This window comes from Manacus vitellinus, unplaced genomic scaffold (genome assembly GCF_001715985.3).
Source record: "Manacus vitellinus isolate BGI_N305 unplaced genomic scaffold, ASM171598v3 scaffold_1_pilon, whole genome shotgun sequence".
Classification (NCBI taxonomy): Eukaryota; Metazoa; Chordata; class Aves; order Passeriformes; family Pipridae; genus Manacus; species Manacus vitellinus.
This window is the reverse complement of record NW_021939396.1, coordinates 55,675,061-55,691,072: the sequence shown is the minus strand read 5'-3', so window position 1 is coordinate 55,691,072 and position 16,012 is coordinate 55,675,061. Positions and strand designations below refer to the sequence as shown.

At 33.8% G+C, this 16,012-nt stretch overlaps 1 protein-coding gene across 1 annotated transcript in view; it reads right to left on the bottom strand.

Moving 5' to 3' along the window:
* Positions 1–16,012, bottom strand: part of CCDC102B (coiled-coil domain containing 102B) — a 47,464-nt gene that overhangs the window by 13,086 nt on the left and 18,366 nt on the right. The window contains exons 3-4 of the mRNA XM_029959403.1: positions 15,028–15,242; positions 10,950–11,058 (exon numbers count right to left, since the gene is read on the bottom strand). Coding sequence (XP_029815263.1) covers positions 10,950–11,058; positions 15,028–15,242 — 324 coding nt within the window. The remainder of the gene's footprint in view (positions 1–10,949; positions 11,059–15,027; positions 15,243–16,012) is intronic.

Here is a 16,012-nt window from a genome sequence, read left to right as displayed (position 1 = left end):
GCTCTTCAAATTATCATTTTTTTGTTATGCTTAGCAAAATATTGGTGCCTAGATAAGTATGACCGTACATAAAAATGGCATGTACAATATGCCCATTTGCTATATTCTTAAATGCAAGTGATATTTGAGATGGGATTAATATTATTTCTCAAACCGTATTTCCTTTTTTGCCTAGAGATGAACTTCGTAATTAGAGTTCCAATCAAGTTTAATCTAAATGAACATTATACAATGGTTTAGGTGAATTTAAAGTGTTCTCTAATCTCAGTCAAGGAAAGAATTCACATTTCAGCTAATCCCTTGAAGAATACTGCTTGAAATTTATAAGGGACACACATCAACCAAAACTCTCAAAACTTGACAAGCCATCACTCATGTGGTGAATGAAAATTCCAATGTGCTAACAAATGCCTCGTCGCTTTTGCTACTACACATGGAGAGGTTGAATTTTTAATACATGAAATGAACAAATAAAAATTCCCATACTGCCTAACAATCAACTGGTCTAAGAAATGTAGCTCAAATCCATTTATTAAAGAAAAAAAAATAAAAAATCATACCTTAATATTTCTGTTTCACTACCAAGCAAGGGAAAGCTAGAGCTCTTGACATTTACACCGAAGGGTTTGCTTTGTTTGCTTTACAAACAGTAGCATGCTTTTCTTGCAGTTGATTGGATTATGACAGAACACAGCAGAGGTGACAGAGGTAATAGATTAAACAAACTGTGTTAAAAAACCTAGGTAAATGGCAAAGATTGTTTTAGACAGAGGGATTACAGCAATTATTTTTCCTAATTTAATTTGAAATCTCAACAGGCAGCTGGTTTGGAGCATTCTTAAACAAAATGATCTGAAGCAAACCATGAACTTTCATCCCTTAATTTGCCTCAGTGACATCTTAGTTCTATGGTGGGTGGAGGTGGAGGGAAGGGGGAAATGAAAGACTGCTCACTATGTGTTTAAAGGTTCAATTCCAGACATTTTGGCTGATGTTTCAAAAAAAGTTGTAATAGGCCTCTGCTGAGAACCTCTTTTTTTTTTTTATTTTTAGTGACTCTTGAATCTTCTTACTAAACTCCGCTTAATCTCCTTTTCATCCAAGTGTTGTTGCAAGACTGAAGTTGCCCAGTTTAAGAGTTTTAATGATCTGAAGTTAGTTTACTTTTGTTATACTTCTCTTATCTGGGGGTGGGGATCATGTGTGCGTGTGGCTTTTTGGTTTTTTTTCCTACCTAAACCTAATAGAACAATCTCCTTCCCAAAACAAGGAGCACAGACTATCCCCTGAGAGAGATGAGACTGATTAATGCAAAACGTTTTTTTAATATCATGATAAAGAATAGATTTGTTGGTTGGTATGCCTATGAGTAGAAATTCACATACAGACTTAATTGAAAGGAAAAATAAGCTTCTATTCTATGGATAGGAATAGCAAATTAAATTTTTATTCTTAAGTCTCAGAGCAATGACAATTTATCTATCATTTACCAAAGATAATTTTAAAATTTGGTACTTTACAGATAACTAGCATATAAATTTAATTTTAGTTCAGACTTTAACAACTTGCCTCCCTTTACTGCAAGTAGTTATCTATTGCTGTGTGTTTAATAAAACCGTTATTTATTATTAGTAATTGATTCAGGGACTAGAATAAGCCATAAGCCTTTCTAATAAGCACTGTAAGAAGAAGATGATAACCTTTCATCTAGAAATACAGGGATTTTTCACAAGATGAATGCAGACATGCAGAAATGTTCTGAAAAAAACAAACAAACAAACATACAAAAGTAAATAGTGCGATGGAAAATCTTTCCTTTTTTTTTTTTATTAGTTTTATTTGCTGTACAGAAGGTCAATAACTCTTGTTTCCAACCGATTTCTAATCTAATTTTCCATCCTCACTTTATACCACCAAATTGAGACAAATATATAACTAAATAAGGAACTGTCAGGAAACAGAAAAATCAATAGTGGTCAGCATGATTGGAAACACTCAAAGCAAGTTCAAATTGTCATCAGTCTCAAGAATTTCCTGTACAGTATTAGTATTACATGCTGCAGATCAGAGCACTGTTCCATCTAATTGATAAGAAATTATTAAATTAATAATATTAGCAATATAAGAAGAATTCTAATTGATAAATTGGAAAATAAAATGCTAACTAAAATTGTTTCAGTTTACAGTATATTTTTTGATGTAATAGCTAGCGAATTGTACCAAAAATACATCAAAACTGAGAGCAGCATTCAAAGCCTTCTACATTTAACTTGGAAACTTCACTACTTCACTTATCTTACAGATGAAGTCTGTTGACTTTTCAGATTAATAGACAAGGGATGCTGGTAATAGGATGTTTCCTGTAACTGTAGGTCTCTACAAATAAGTATATCTAAGACTACTAGAATACTAAATAGTGTGAGTCCACACTAGAATTCGTAATCATTACTTTCCTGTAGTCAAAACACTCCACACCGTTTTAAAAGTGAAAGAAATTTTAAAGTGTTGTGATGCTTAGACTTCAGGTAAATATAGTATAAAACATTGTCTAAATAAAACTCTCCTTTCAGAGTAAGAACTTGAAATATGCAGCTTTAGTCACTTGACCTAGGTAAGAAATTATGTAAGATAATTTCTATAGCAGAGTGGTCTGGTGGCAAGTGCCTGTAGCAATAGTTCTACTGTTTTCAGTACAGCTTACACGGCACCTCTTCTGTTTTATCTGAGCCATACCCATCATAACACATTATCTTGGTATTTTGAAGTTACAAACATTCCTGAAGAATCTTCTGGTACAGTTCTTAATAACCTGTTACTACAGAATTTAATTCAGAAACTGACCCAAAGCAGATTTCTCATTGACTTCAGGGTATCACACATGCTGTTAGAGACAGTACTTCACTAATGTAAGCAAGGAAAGTTTTGTGATTGTAACCAAAAAAGACACTCATTAATTTTTCCTAAGATTGAATCCTTTGTTTGAAAGTAATCTGAAAATGCAATGCTTCAGTGGAACAGCACTTACTGTGCCAGACAGTTCTCTCTATACAAGATCAGAGGAAATTCCTATTACACATTAAACAGAAAGAAAAAAGAAAGCAGGAAAAAAGAGAGAAAAAGTAGGGAGTGGTGAGGGGGAAGCATGGGTTCTCTTCCTACCTCCTGTGAAAGCACTACTTCTCTGTTCCAGAAGTAATACAGCTATCTTGTATGTTACAACTGAGTCAAAAAGAAAATTCCATCTCAGCAGCCACAGCGAAACCTTTTATTTCACACATATAAGTTAGGAAGCAAAAGTACCTAACCATCTTGCAAGCTGTATGAATATAACTGTATCCTAGACAGTAGGCATGAAGCTACAATAATTCTAACACTAGATGTTTTAGGCACCTTCTTTACTGGTAGAATGTGACAAGAATATTTAAATCCAAGAAACTTAATTCCAGTTTCTCATGTGTTTTCCCTTCAAAGGCATGCGAAAAAATTACTTAATCCATTTACCATATAATAAACCTGAAACTCTAGATTACTACACAGCAATGGATTTCACAAGCCTTCAAGGCTTGCACAGACTTGTGCCTTAGCATAAGCAGTGATTCCTAGCAGTCTTGCTGAGTCTGCAATAGAAACTGTTCATAATCACAAAGGTATTAGATCCTGGATAAATAGAGGACCACTTATGATTTTTCACATCTAAAAAAGAGCATTTTATTTTCAAAAACAATGAAAGAGAATGATCTAAGGCTATTCTCCCTCTCCCCAAATTAGATTGTTAGTTTTTAAATGACCCATTGCTATCCGTATCTAGTTAAGGATAGAAAGAAAAAGACTACATCAAGTGCAAAATGCTTGTATCTTTAATTTAATATGTTTAATGTCAGACTTTAAATACAATTTTGTACATTCTATCTGTTGTTAGATTTAATTCTTCAGTGGTTTGTTATTTTTAAAAAAAATTTAGCCCAAGTTGATTTTATGTGAATGAATAATAAGCATACTAGCAGAAATATTTACTTAAACAAGAAACTGAGAGAATGCTAAAATATAATACTGAAAGGTAAATTCAGGATATTTAAACATATATTGAAAAAATTAAATATTAAAAAGCCTTTTTGAGGGTGTTTTTTAAAGCTATACACAGCAAAGTATTAATTTCTGGTACAGAACCAAATGGTTAACTAACCACACTAACACATTATAAAGAAGTAACTTTGTCTTAATTTGGGGGGTTTCAATCTTAACTATGAAAAACTGTTTTTTTAAATGTATGCACGTGCATATTTATCCTTCATCTTCAACTCATTTCCTCACTAGGTTATACTTTCTGCCAGTAGCAGAAAAACAGGTAAATAAACATCTAAAATGATGCCATATTGGCATGGTATTCCTTTCACAGAAATCAGTATGCACAGATATGTTTCAATATGCACAGACATACTTATAAAACTGTTTTCATCCTTCAGTTGCAACAGAATGTCCTTAAATAAATAGTAATTGAAAAAAAATTAAAAAATCATGTTCTTTCTCGTTATGTTCATTGCAAAACTTGTAAACAGAGAAAACATTGGCAAGTGCAACTCAATAGAGTTTAAATATCTTATTGGAAGCCAGTATGGGGGAAAAATGTCAACAAAACAGTAGACTTTTCCTGCACTTTCCAAATTAGATTTCTAGGAAAATAAACATCAAATGGAACCTTGATGTTATGCAGCATGAAAAATTATACTTCATATTGGACAGTAAGAACATTCACATTAAGTACATAATTTCTAGAGATAAGACTACATATGAACTGGGACTTGATTTATGAAAACAGTGGAAAGAATAGTTAAGACTTCATGACAGTTGCTGCTTAAGTAATAATGCAGATTCTTTCCTTACTCTCTAACTACCTGTCAATTATTTTAATTTGGACAGGAAAAAAAATATGTCTATCAAAAGTAATTTTAAAATACTTTTATCAAAGTACAAATCAGATGTGTGGCACCATTACCATCCCATTTCACTCAGTCTGAAAATTGCAACAGCCTCTCAAACTAATGAAGGATTGAGACCAGTAAGGAACACTGGAAATTCTAGATCTAGTCTAAAACTAATGAGATTTTATCATAGGAAAATTACCTACACGAGTTTCCACTCTATAAAGTCATTTGAGTTCTCAAATAATTCAGATGTTGTTTTCACAAAATTACCTATTGATATTTTAAAGCTCAACCTTGAGGCTTCTGATATCAAACTTTATAAAAACCCCTTTAACATGCTAAAACAGATTACTGGCTCTTCTGTAATATATAAAAGCACCACAAAATTAATTTTTGGGACACTTATTCCTATGATAGCCATGCAAAATACACAATACTTCTGTGCATTTTAAGTGAGAAATTAAACAGAAAAATTCACAGTAACCAGTATAGCCATTCAGGCTACTGAGTTATGCCTGATTATTATGTTTTTTGCAGGATTCAGAGGACAATCAGAAGACATTTTTTGAGTCAGGTGAAGAGTATGGGACAGAATAGATGACTGTTCTACATGTATCTAAATTTCCCATAAGATTATCAGAGTATCACTATTTCTATTTCAGATATATACTAAGTGAATGAAAAAAAGCAATTATAGGTAAGCAACTCTGGCATCTTCTCACTATAAGGTAATTTCAGAATAAAGATTTCTGGAGAAGGTAGAAATCACAGAGAATCTTCAACAGGACACAGTTGTTAACAACCTGAGCTTCCAAAAAGACCATTCCGTTTTAAAGAGCGTTTAAATGTTTACAGTGATAGTAGAAGACTCGATTTATTCAGAAGCCTCACTCACATCAGTGGAGCTTCCTCCACCTGCAAAACAACGGGTAGGGAACCATTCATGATCTCTTAAAGAAAATAATGCTTCTAAGTAACAATACATAGATTGCTGTAATATACAATGCAAAACGTCTGTATACTGAGGAAGAGAACAGAAAACATTTGTTTTAAAAGATGTTTAAAGATTATTTTTGTTGCTGTAGTGCAAAATCAATAGCTGGTGACTTACCTTCAACAGTATAAAAAAGAGGAACAATAGAAATGTCTCTACCAAAGATACAAAATATTAATTTAGCCTGGTTTCCTTTTTATATAGGGATACTTTTCTCATTACTGATGTTCTGATAAGCTTTAAGTACCAATTAGAGTAATTTTTGTCTCATGTCCCACAACCTGGAATATGAATTTCCCTCATTAACTACCAAAACACTGGATAATGCAGAGTAAGAGCACATTCTTCACTTCAGCTAGCTGAAAATTACTTTAAGCAACACAGAAGTTGCTGCCTACAGTGGCATTTGTAAGTCTACAGTGCACACCAGTGGAATACAGTAGTACATGCATTTTTTTACTCTTTTCAGTCTAATATAAAATTGCTTTGTAAATATTCCATCTTATTTAATTTTCAAATGACCAGAAAATCATCTCCTACAGGAATTTTAAAGACAGATATAAAATTTTGAGGAAGACTTACAATGAGTATAAACAAGAACATTTTATTGTGCATGTTGTAAGATTAAGTGACCTTTCTAATTGCTAACTACAATTCTGTGTTTACAAACATCAGGGCAACACACTAAGGATTTGCTCTGTTTAACAAGGAATCCAAACAGCTAAGTAATCAGACTCAGATACACTTTTTGTGTTTCTCAGACTTTTGGTTAATTGATTGGAAAATAAACTATCTGACAAAATTGAGCAGTCCATTTCTGGGAACGTTCAACAAATAATGTTATTGATGTAGAAATGTTCATGTTCTTCAGAGAACTTAGATTCTTGGTTTTTCCAATAAAGTGTAGTTTAACCCCAAATATATCTAATGTCAACACCATTTATTTTATAGTTTTACAAACTTGATTTTTGCCCTTCTGTGGAGTTTCATGCAAACACAACAATAAATGTAATTTTATACTGAGTAATTGCTTTCCCCTTTTTTAAAATGTCAGTGTTTTACAGCTGTTAATATGTTATTTTTAATATATGTGGAAAGCAAGGCATAGAAAATATTAGTTGATTTAGTATCCCACTAAGAGCTAAAAGTTCCTCTAGGAGTATAAGTGAAGCTTATTAACTAGACAGTACATACAAAATGTCTTTTACAGCTAAGAAATATAGACACATAAATCTCAGTTTAAGATGTGATTTTATGGACTGAATATTGTTTAACAAGCTCATAAATAAGTCTCTTCAAAAGCTGCAAAGGTATCTAGCAATCTCTGATACTGATAGCAATCTTAGGCCACAAATTCACAATAATTTTTAAGGTAGTCTCCATATGGTAGAATACATTTTCCCTGGGATAAATACAAAGTATAAGGAAGGTATACTCAATTTCCATTTTCCTTCCTGGAAAAATATTTGGCAGACATAAAGTCTTCATTCACTGGCTCTTTAAAGAAAGCCAAGACACAATTTTCAGTTTTTTAGACGAGTAAGGGAAAACTTAAGCCCTAGTCGGTAGTGAGGAGTTAATTTTAAGAATAACCAATTAAGACTCAGTTTGAAACTGTCATAATGAAAGTATACTTGAAATTAAGGATGGGCTAGAGAAAGCAAAATGAATGAGAAATTCTGAGTGTCCTTGGAGAAACAGACAAAATGATATGCAGTAAAAACAGATGATATCTGACTGCTTGAAAATAAAGAGGCCTGTCAAACATAATCAAGATTTGAACAATGAACTTCTTAGTGTTAGTCTTAACTTTTTATTTTATTACTTAATGGGACAACAGAATTCTTATAACAGAATAGGAAATTATCAATTGTAACACTAAATGCAGTCTTCTGATATATCTGTTAAAATGATCTAATTTATGACTCCAAACAAATTCAATGCTAGTGTCACACAAAGCTCTCGATAGTGCTCATGGTTACTATGAACATAAATTGCCATTTTACTACTTTTTTTTAGTTAACTCAATACATTGAAAACTTATTTACAATTTACAAGCTTATGCAGAATGCATAATTTTTTAAAAAGATGATCATCAAGATCACCAAGGCTTTCTGTATTTAGTTTGTTCCAAGGAAAGTAAATATTCATCTTTTAACAGAAATTAATTAGTTACTGGCAGCACTAATAATCAAGTCTCGGCAGCTGTGAAATTTCTATCATTCCACAAAATCTCTCAAACTTCCAAAAGGCTAGTAGAGCTGTACATTCTTAAAAATGGTGTAATTTACTATGGCACTGTCACTTGCAAACCAAGCACTTTTTTCACATTCCCAGTGGGACCATTAGGCAATCTACCAAAGGAAATAGCAGATTAATTTAGGCATAACTAAAACCAAAAATTCTTAGTCAAGGGCATGAGAATAATCCAGATGTAGTGATTGATCTGTTATTAATCCAGAAATTTCTTTGTGATTTAATATTGCAAGTGTGTATAGGAATCAGATTTCATGCTTAGCCTAGTACATGTCTGCATGTACTAGGCTGAGCATTTCATTTAGCCTTTATTTCACTTTCAAATTTTTCACTGTCAAAGTCTTGTATGGTGTTCCAGCAGCCATTTCTCACCAGTAATATATAGTGAATGATATTCACAGATGTGTTGTCAACAAACAAGATTTGGGTTTTTTCAGTAAAGGAAGGGTTTTCACTTGCAAAAACTCTACTAATATAAGTAATTTCATTCACAGTCAGATTTCATTCATTAGTCAGATTCATCAAGACCAATGTTCTTCTATAATTTAAAAATTAGAGATATGTCTTATAAATCTCAGAAAATTAATAGAATGCTCAAAATATCATCTCCTGTTAGCAATTAAAGCAATTGAACATGTTTCTAAAAAAAAGCAACAACACATGTATGTGTGCATGCACATGCATAAAAATTGCTATCTATCAATTTCCAACAAATTCTCAGTAAATTTTTACTACTTTTTGTGTTATTCCTGCTGACAGCACCATAAAATACAAAGATTACATTTCTAAATTATAATTATCTAAATCTAGACTTCCTCTATTGTGTAGAAATAACAAGCTAGAATTCTACTTAATGAGCAAGCAGAAAATAGAGAACTAAAATCTGAAGGAACTCAAATATGAGAGATAGATGTTGATTTGTTCCTGCATATGTTCATCTACGAAGGAAATTCTATTTACAGATGCACCAGTTTTTAACTAGAACTTGGGATTTAATAGACTTCTTGAAATCTTTTCCAAAACATGAAAGAAAGCTGAATTCCCTGCATTATTCCAAATCTAAGATGTTAAATTCATAGGAAATTTTAAATTCACTATCTATGTTTAGTTATATAGACACACATTTTGAGTTTTGTTGGATCTAAGAGGTCCTCAATTCATTGTTCAGAAAGCTAAATCCTGTAAACTGCAACACAAATATTTCTTATTCTTCTACTCACGAACTCAGATTGAAATGAACATTTCTTTCCTAACACCAATCTTACATAACCAGGCAATGTTCTTAAATTACTCCTTTGAAGGCTGATGTTCTTTATAAAAACATATTGCTTTATGGCATCAGAACTCTACCAAGAGAGCCCTTATAAGCTAAATCAATCTCCTGACAAATCTACCAGTTCTCCTGAGCACTAGGACAAACATTTGTTGCACTTGGAAGATTCTGTACTTCAAGACCTGCCAGCTTTGGTGGACTCCTTTGTTTACCTGTTGGAGCTGCCTCCAATGATTCCAATAGTTCCCTGAGTAAGCCAATATCCTGTTTTCCTTAGGTTCAGGGTCTGTACTCTGCTGCTCATCTTTCTGACTTCCTTCAGGACCACCAACACTGCTATTTCAAAGTTACCACAGACAAGGAAATTATTCATCATCACAACCCTAACTAGTTTCCTTCATATTAGTCAACAGTAGATTCAGCTATGCATCACCACTGGTTGATCCTTTTAATATCTTCAGGAAGAATTTATTTTTGAAACCCTCCAGAAATCTCTTTGATTGCAACAGCCATGTTGTCTTTCTAGCAGCTCTAGTCAGTCACTCGTGAGAACTGGAGTCTACAACTCAAGAGTTTTGGGTTCCTTAAACACTTTATTTGCTTCACCATCAGGTAGTCTGTAACAAACTCCTACCATAATGACATCATTATTAGCTTTTCCTCTGATCCTGAGTCACAAATGTGATTAACCTCCATTCTACTGGAGATCTCAAAAGATCTGTGCTGCTTATAGATCCCCTATAGATCCACCCCCTCAGCCCTTCCTTGCCAGTGTTTCTGGCAGTCCTTCATAATACTCCAGCTGCATGAACTTCACACAGTATTTGAATTGTTCCAACTATGTTGCAGTCCTGTAACCCCATACAGCTCTAATTTTTCCTGCTTGTTTCCAGAATGTGTACATTTCTTCACCAATGCTTGAGACAGGTGTCACTTCACACTCTTTTATCATTCCTGAAGTCTTTCTTGCTCTTATCAACCTGTGCCCCAAACTTTCCACATGACCACCAGTTCTTCATTTAACTATGGTCTGTAATCTCTCATTGCCTCCTTTCCTAGTTCAAAGCTCTCCTCATTAGCTGTCTGCAGCTCAAGGCCTGGGAACCTGCATCCTCCCTCAGCAGCTCTGAGCTGAGGTCTCTGCCGTGCCAACAGCAGTTCTTCCAGCTGGTGCTGCAGACCATGCTCCAGGCTGTGCTGCTACAGCTGCTGCTGTGTCTCGTACTGCCATCAGCTCCCTCCCACATGCAAACTGCTGGAGAAACCACCACTCCCCAAAGACCCGGGTCATGTGCTGGGCTTGCCAACTGCGCCTGAACTGGCACTCAGCTCTCCCTAGGCAGGAGTTACCTCTCTTGGCCACAGCCTGGATCTCAAAGTGTCCCCACCACCTCTGAGAGTGCTGCCACCCCTCCTTGTCAGTTACTCTTAGTTATAACACAGGAAATCAGAGGTCTAAATTCTCTTTCTTATTCCATGTGATAATGACATACTGCCAACATACCTGTTTCAGGCTTTCCAGTTTGGTTTGCCTCAGTTCTTCATATTTCCATTTATAAAGAAATAATTCATTTTCCATCTTTTCCATTTCTTTTTCCAGAAATGCATTCATTCTGAAAAAGTATTTTAAAATTCAGCATTGTACCATTTTTAAGTTGACAAAAGACAAATTACTTTGAATATCCTTTCCATAGCTTGTTATATTTTGCTGCCTTTATCAATGATATATCTTGATTTTATTAAAAGCTTATCATCACATAATTATTCCAAGAGATTTACCAAAATTAATAGCTACAGAGAAAAAAAGAAATCCAGTAGTACAGAATTAAAATTTTAATAAAATAAAATTTTGGGATAAACTGAAGAAATTTGAACTTTGACTTCAATTAGTGATTCAGATCACCTAGTTTATATCAGGGTAGTGAAGATCCTCAGAGAAAGGGTATTCCATCCTTTTTTTTGGTATAGACAGAAGATTAGTTTAAACATACATATACAGGGGAAAATATACAGCATGAAGACATAACATAAATCAAAGTTGATTGACTTTAGATGTTAAAAAAGTTTTAAAATATGTATATTTCATGTTTCAATAAATAATTGTTCTTGAAAGAAAATACTAGAAGAATTTTAGGAAAATGGACTATTTAGCTCAGAAGTACTATGCCTGTAGAATGAAAAAAAATATTGAAACAGTTTAAACAAAAATTCCAATACTGGAATTAAAGAAATTGTTTTACCAGATTGTAGTTATTTTCCATTCTGAGGCTAATGGAATTTGTCAGCCTTTTTACTAAACATGCTATTGCCAGGCCAGCCTAGAACTATATTCTGAGAACATTTGGTTTAAAATCCATCTGTTAAAGCAAAGTGTATTGATGGGATTTGTCTGGGGCATTTCTATGCAGCACACTGCAGGCTTGCACAAAGATAGCAAGAGTTACCACTAACTGGACTGGCTCAGGTCCTGGAAGCAATGTTAACTACATTAATGAAGCAATCCACTTCAGTGAAAAATCTTCTTGGTCTTGAACCAAGGATCTCCTTTTTCTGCCTAGATTTAGCATATCATACATCTTCTCTTAGCAAACACCTAGAGCTCCCATAAGATTATAATAATAAAATAAACACCATCACTCACAAAGCAAAGTGGAGCAAGATGTATGTCATGCAATTCAACTCAACATTTTTTCTTCTAAAGTAATGGAATATCTCATTGGAATGATATCATGACTTCATGGGGGAACTAAAAGAATAATTAAGTGGGACATTTAATACAGTAGAAAGGGAAACCATGGAAGATGACAGCTTAATACTTTGAATAATAGCCTATTGACTTTATTGAATGCAGTGAAAGTTCTTAGAAATGATATAATCTGAAAAGTAAAAGAGGAAGGTCCAGTATGAGGAGCTTATTTAGAAGACAATAGCTTTATTTTATGTTACAGTACCTCTTAAGTGCGATCAGGTCCCTCTGATACTACTAAATGAAACAACTGATCCTGACTACATAAAGTTTACTATTTAAATAAAGAAAACAAAGAGTGGAAAAAAGACTATAACAACAATAAGTGAAGCAGCTTACTACTAGGTAAAAAGATCAAGGTCATAGCATTTTAATGGCTCTTGTAACCAGCTATAACTGCTCAAGAAGGGTTGCCTAGAGCTAGTTGCTCAGATACACGTTCAGATGGCTTTTGAAGGTCTCCAAGGATGCAGACACAACAACCTCTCTGGGGAATCTGTGCTAGTGTTCAGTCACTCTCATGGGAAAAAAAATTAAAAAGCACTTCTTGATATTCAGACAGAGCCTTCTGTATCCACTATCTAACTCTACCCATCCAGCTCTAAGAAATTCCTCTTTGATATTATTAACTATGAGTGTAGTTTGTGGGTTTTTGGTTTTAGAGGAAAGAAATATTTTTAAGTCCAAAATGAAACAAGCTACAATCTTAAAACTAGAAGACATTTAGATGAGATCACTGATCCAAAAAATGACCAAAGATAACTATTTTAGGCAAATTATTATTTAATGTGTTGAACAACTCATAAGGTTTTTAATTTCCATTTATGTCAATAGGACCTCAAATGTGTATTTGATATGAGCTATTAGTACCTAGTAGAGGATGATGGTGTGTGATTTTACATTGCAAATCCAACCCTGATATGTTTTGAAAGGCGAAATATAAACTTTCATCTCTTTCTTTTATTTATTATTTTTTTTAGATCTTTTTTCTTTCTGTTTTTTGCAAAGCCTGATCTGTGTGTGTAAGGGTACACCAGCACTACTGATGATAGCTCTAAACAAAATGCAATAGGCATAGGTCGTCTCAGAGTGAAGACACAAAACATCTTGTAGGAAAATTAGATAGCTAACAAGGGCAAGTCCAAACACCGGATCTGCTTAAGCTAACTTTGCTCTGGAAAAAATGCAGCCACAGTTCAGAGTACTGCATGTAAACCAGAAAACTACTGAGAAGTCCTCTAGTCTATGAGTAAGATCATACTGACTACCAAAGTAACCTTTGGCCTTGGGGTTCAAGCTGTCTGTGATCTGCTTGCTTTGGATGAAGCACAGCTGTGTGTGTCCTTGGCTCAAGTTCACTGAGAAAATTGCTAAGTTGTGAGGAAGAAGCTGTGAGAAAGTACTGAAGCTAGAGCCATGCAAGATAAGGGAAGTAAAAATGCAGAGGTGAGATTGTTGAGATAGACATTATTAACTGTTCCAGAATCCAGAAGCAAAATTACTGTTATGAACAAGAACAAAACCTAAAAGGGAAAACTGGGAATCTGAAGATGGAAACTCAGCAAAATCAGTCAATTCCACTAAGCAGCAGAGACCAACCCTTTCTGAGCCAGCAGATGACAGCCAGCCCAATGAAGATTCACCAGCTATCTCAAGAGACCAGTGGCTATGATATCACTTTTCCCAGTAATGTTATTCCTAGCTATTCATTGTGTGCTTTGTTAAATAAAACTGCTTCATACTGTGAAGTTGTGTATATTCTGCTAATATAGCATCTTTACACAGAGGAAATGCTGCCCAAACTGACCTAGAGAGGGAGTTGTTATATCAATGCCTGCTGTTATGTGGAAATCACTGCTCTGTGAGCATTTGCTGCCTGAGGTTGTCACAGCCACATATTGCATGTTTTAGATATGCCTCAATTCTTACCCTGTGCCAGTAAATTTGTTACTTTGTGCCAGTCAGTATACATCCAGGCATAAATGGTAAAATCTGTCTCTCTGAAATACAGTTACAAATCAGCTAGAGAAGCATGTGAACAAACAAACAAACCAAAACCAAAACCAAAACCAGTCAGCAAAAGCATGGGTTATAAAAGTTTTGCCTAAAAAGTGACTAAAAACAAGAGTTGAAAAATCATCATGTTTCTAAAACAAAATTATTATACATACCTACTCATGTATGTATCCTTGATTGCTATTGAAAGATAAAGTACCTAAGACCCTAAATATTTCAACTGGAGTAAAATTAAATTTGTGCAGCATCAGTCTCCTACCTCACACACATATACATATTGCTACCACAAAAAACCTAAGCACTTTTTAAGGAGAGAGAACATACTTCTGGTAATCTTCCATGACATGATTCAAGTAAAGAATTATTGTATACTTTCTACAGCTATCTATTTCATATAACAAAACACATTAAAGACTACTTGGGAATTTAAAGATTTTTTTTTTTTTTTTTACTCAGGTTTGTGCTATCTACAGGACAATTGTGAAATGAACTGACAGTAAAGAAATTCTTCAAAACAGTTTACCATCACACTCTCTGAATGGACATGGTTGCATATATTTGCAATAGACAGGGTTGAGGTTTCCTTCATTTTGATTTTCTGATTAACTTCAACTGATTTTGAAATTACAGTCACATAGTCACTATGCTGAATTCTTTCTCTAAATTTTTATCAGAGCCTTGTAAATAGCAATGATTAAAGCTTAGAAATGAGAGCATGTGAGATATAAACGCAAAAATTACCATATCTATACTAGAAAGTGTCTTAAACCCCTTTATTTTTAATAGAGATTTCCCCAAGTAGGATATATTTTGTACTTACTCTCTTTCCTTCTGTAAGATTTTCTTAATCTCAGCCAAATGCAAATGTAAGACTGAAACATGTATTAAGTCATTCTCAGTTGTCTTAGCTGTAGTGTCCAAACTTTTTTTAGCTTCCTCCAAATAGATACTGGGAAGTCCATCAGGGAAGAAATCAGGGGACTTTGGAGAGAATTTTTTATTGTGATTGCTCTGGACTTTATTTACCTCTACATCCTGAGAAAACAAAAATATGGCATCTGAGAAAAACACAAATGAAAGGGAAAGTCTGAGATAATTCCTGCAGAGCCTACCAAGGCTCTTCTAGACAGTGAAGTCACATAGGAAGAAAAAGTTGAATCACTGTAATTTTGTGACATGTCTCACACCTTCTGTTATGACTTCGTATCCAAAATATTTCTAATGTGTCTTTACTAAAGAAATAGATTTCATTTATCATTTGTTGGCTATAACTATGGTGAAGACGGAATCCTGGAACTAATAAAACCTAGAATGTAAGTAATGCATATAAACAATATATAAAGAAATTCTACTTTATGAACTCTTAAACTTTTAATGTAAATTGTGTTGAAGCAGGTGATAGGGTCATACAAGTTTTTCATAAGGAGCAAAGTATATAAATATCTATTTTGAAGACAAATGTTTCACATGAAAAAATGAGCAACACTAACAACAACTAGGAAAAATAACTAAAAAGTAAAATACATAATCAGTAGGAAGACTGAATGTCTCTTATAAACAAGTTTCCTTTATAAATGTTATTGTTTTACCACTTCTGAGGAATAGTGTTTAAAAGCTAATGTCATTTTAGCAGATTACCGAAAGTTCGATTTCATACCACTCTGTTCTTTTGATTTTTTAGAGTAGATGCCCAAAATTTACATCAGAAAATACTAGAAACCACTGTTTCCCACTCACATATAACGTTTCAATTTTTAAGTAGAAATTACTTTATATTAAAGAGAAATAGTTAAAATATGTTTAGT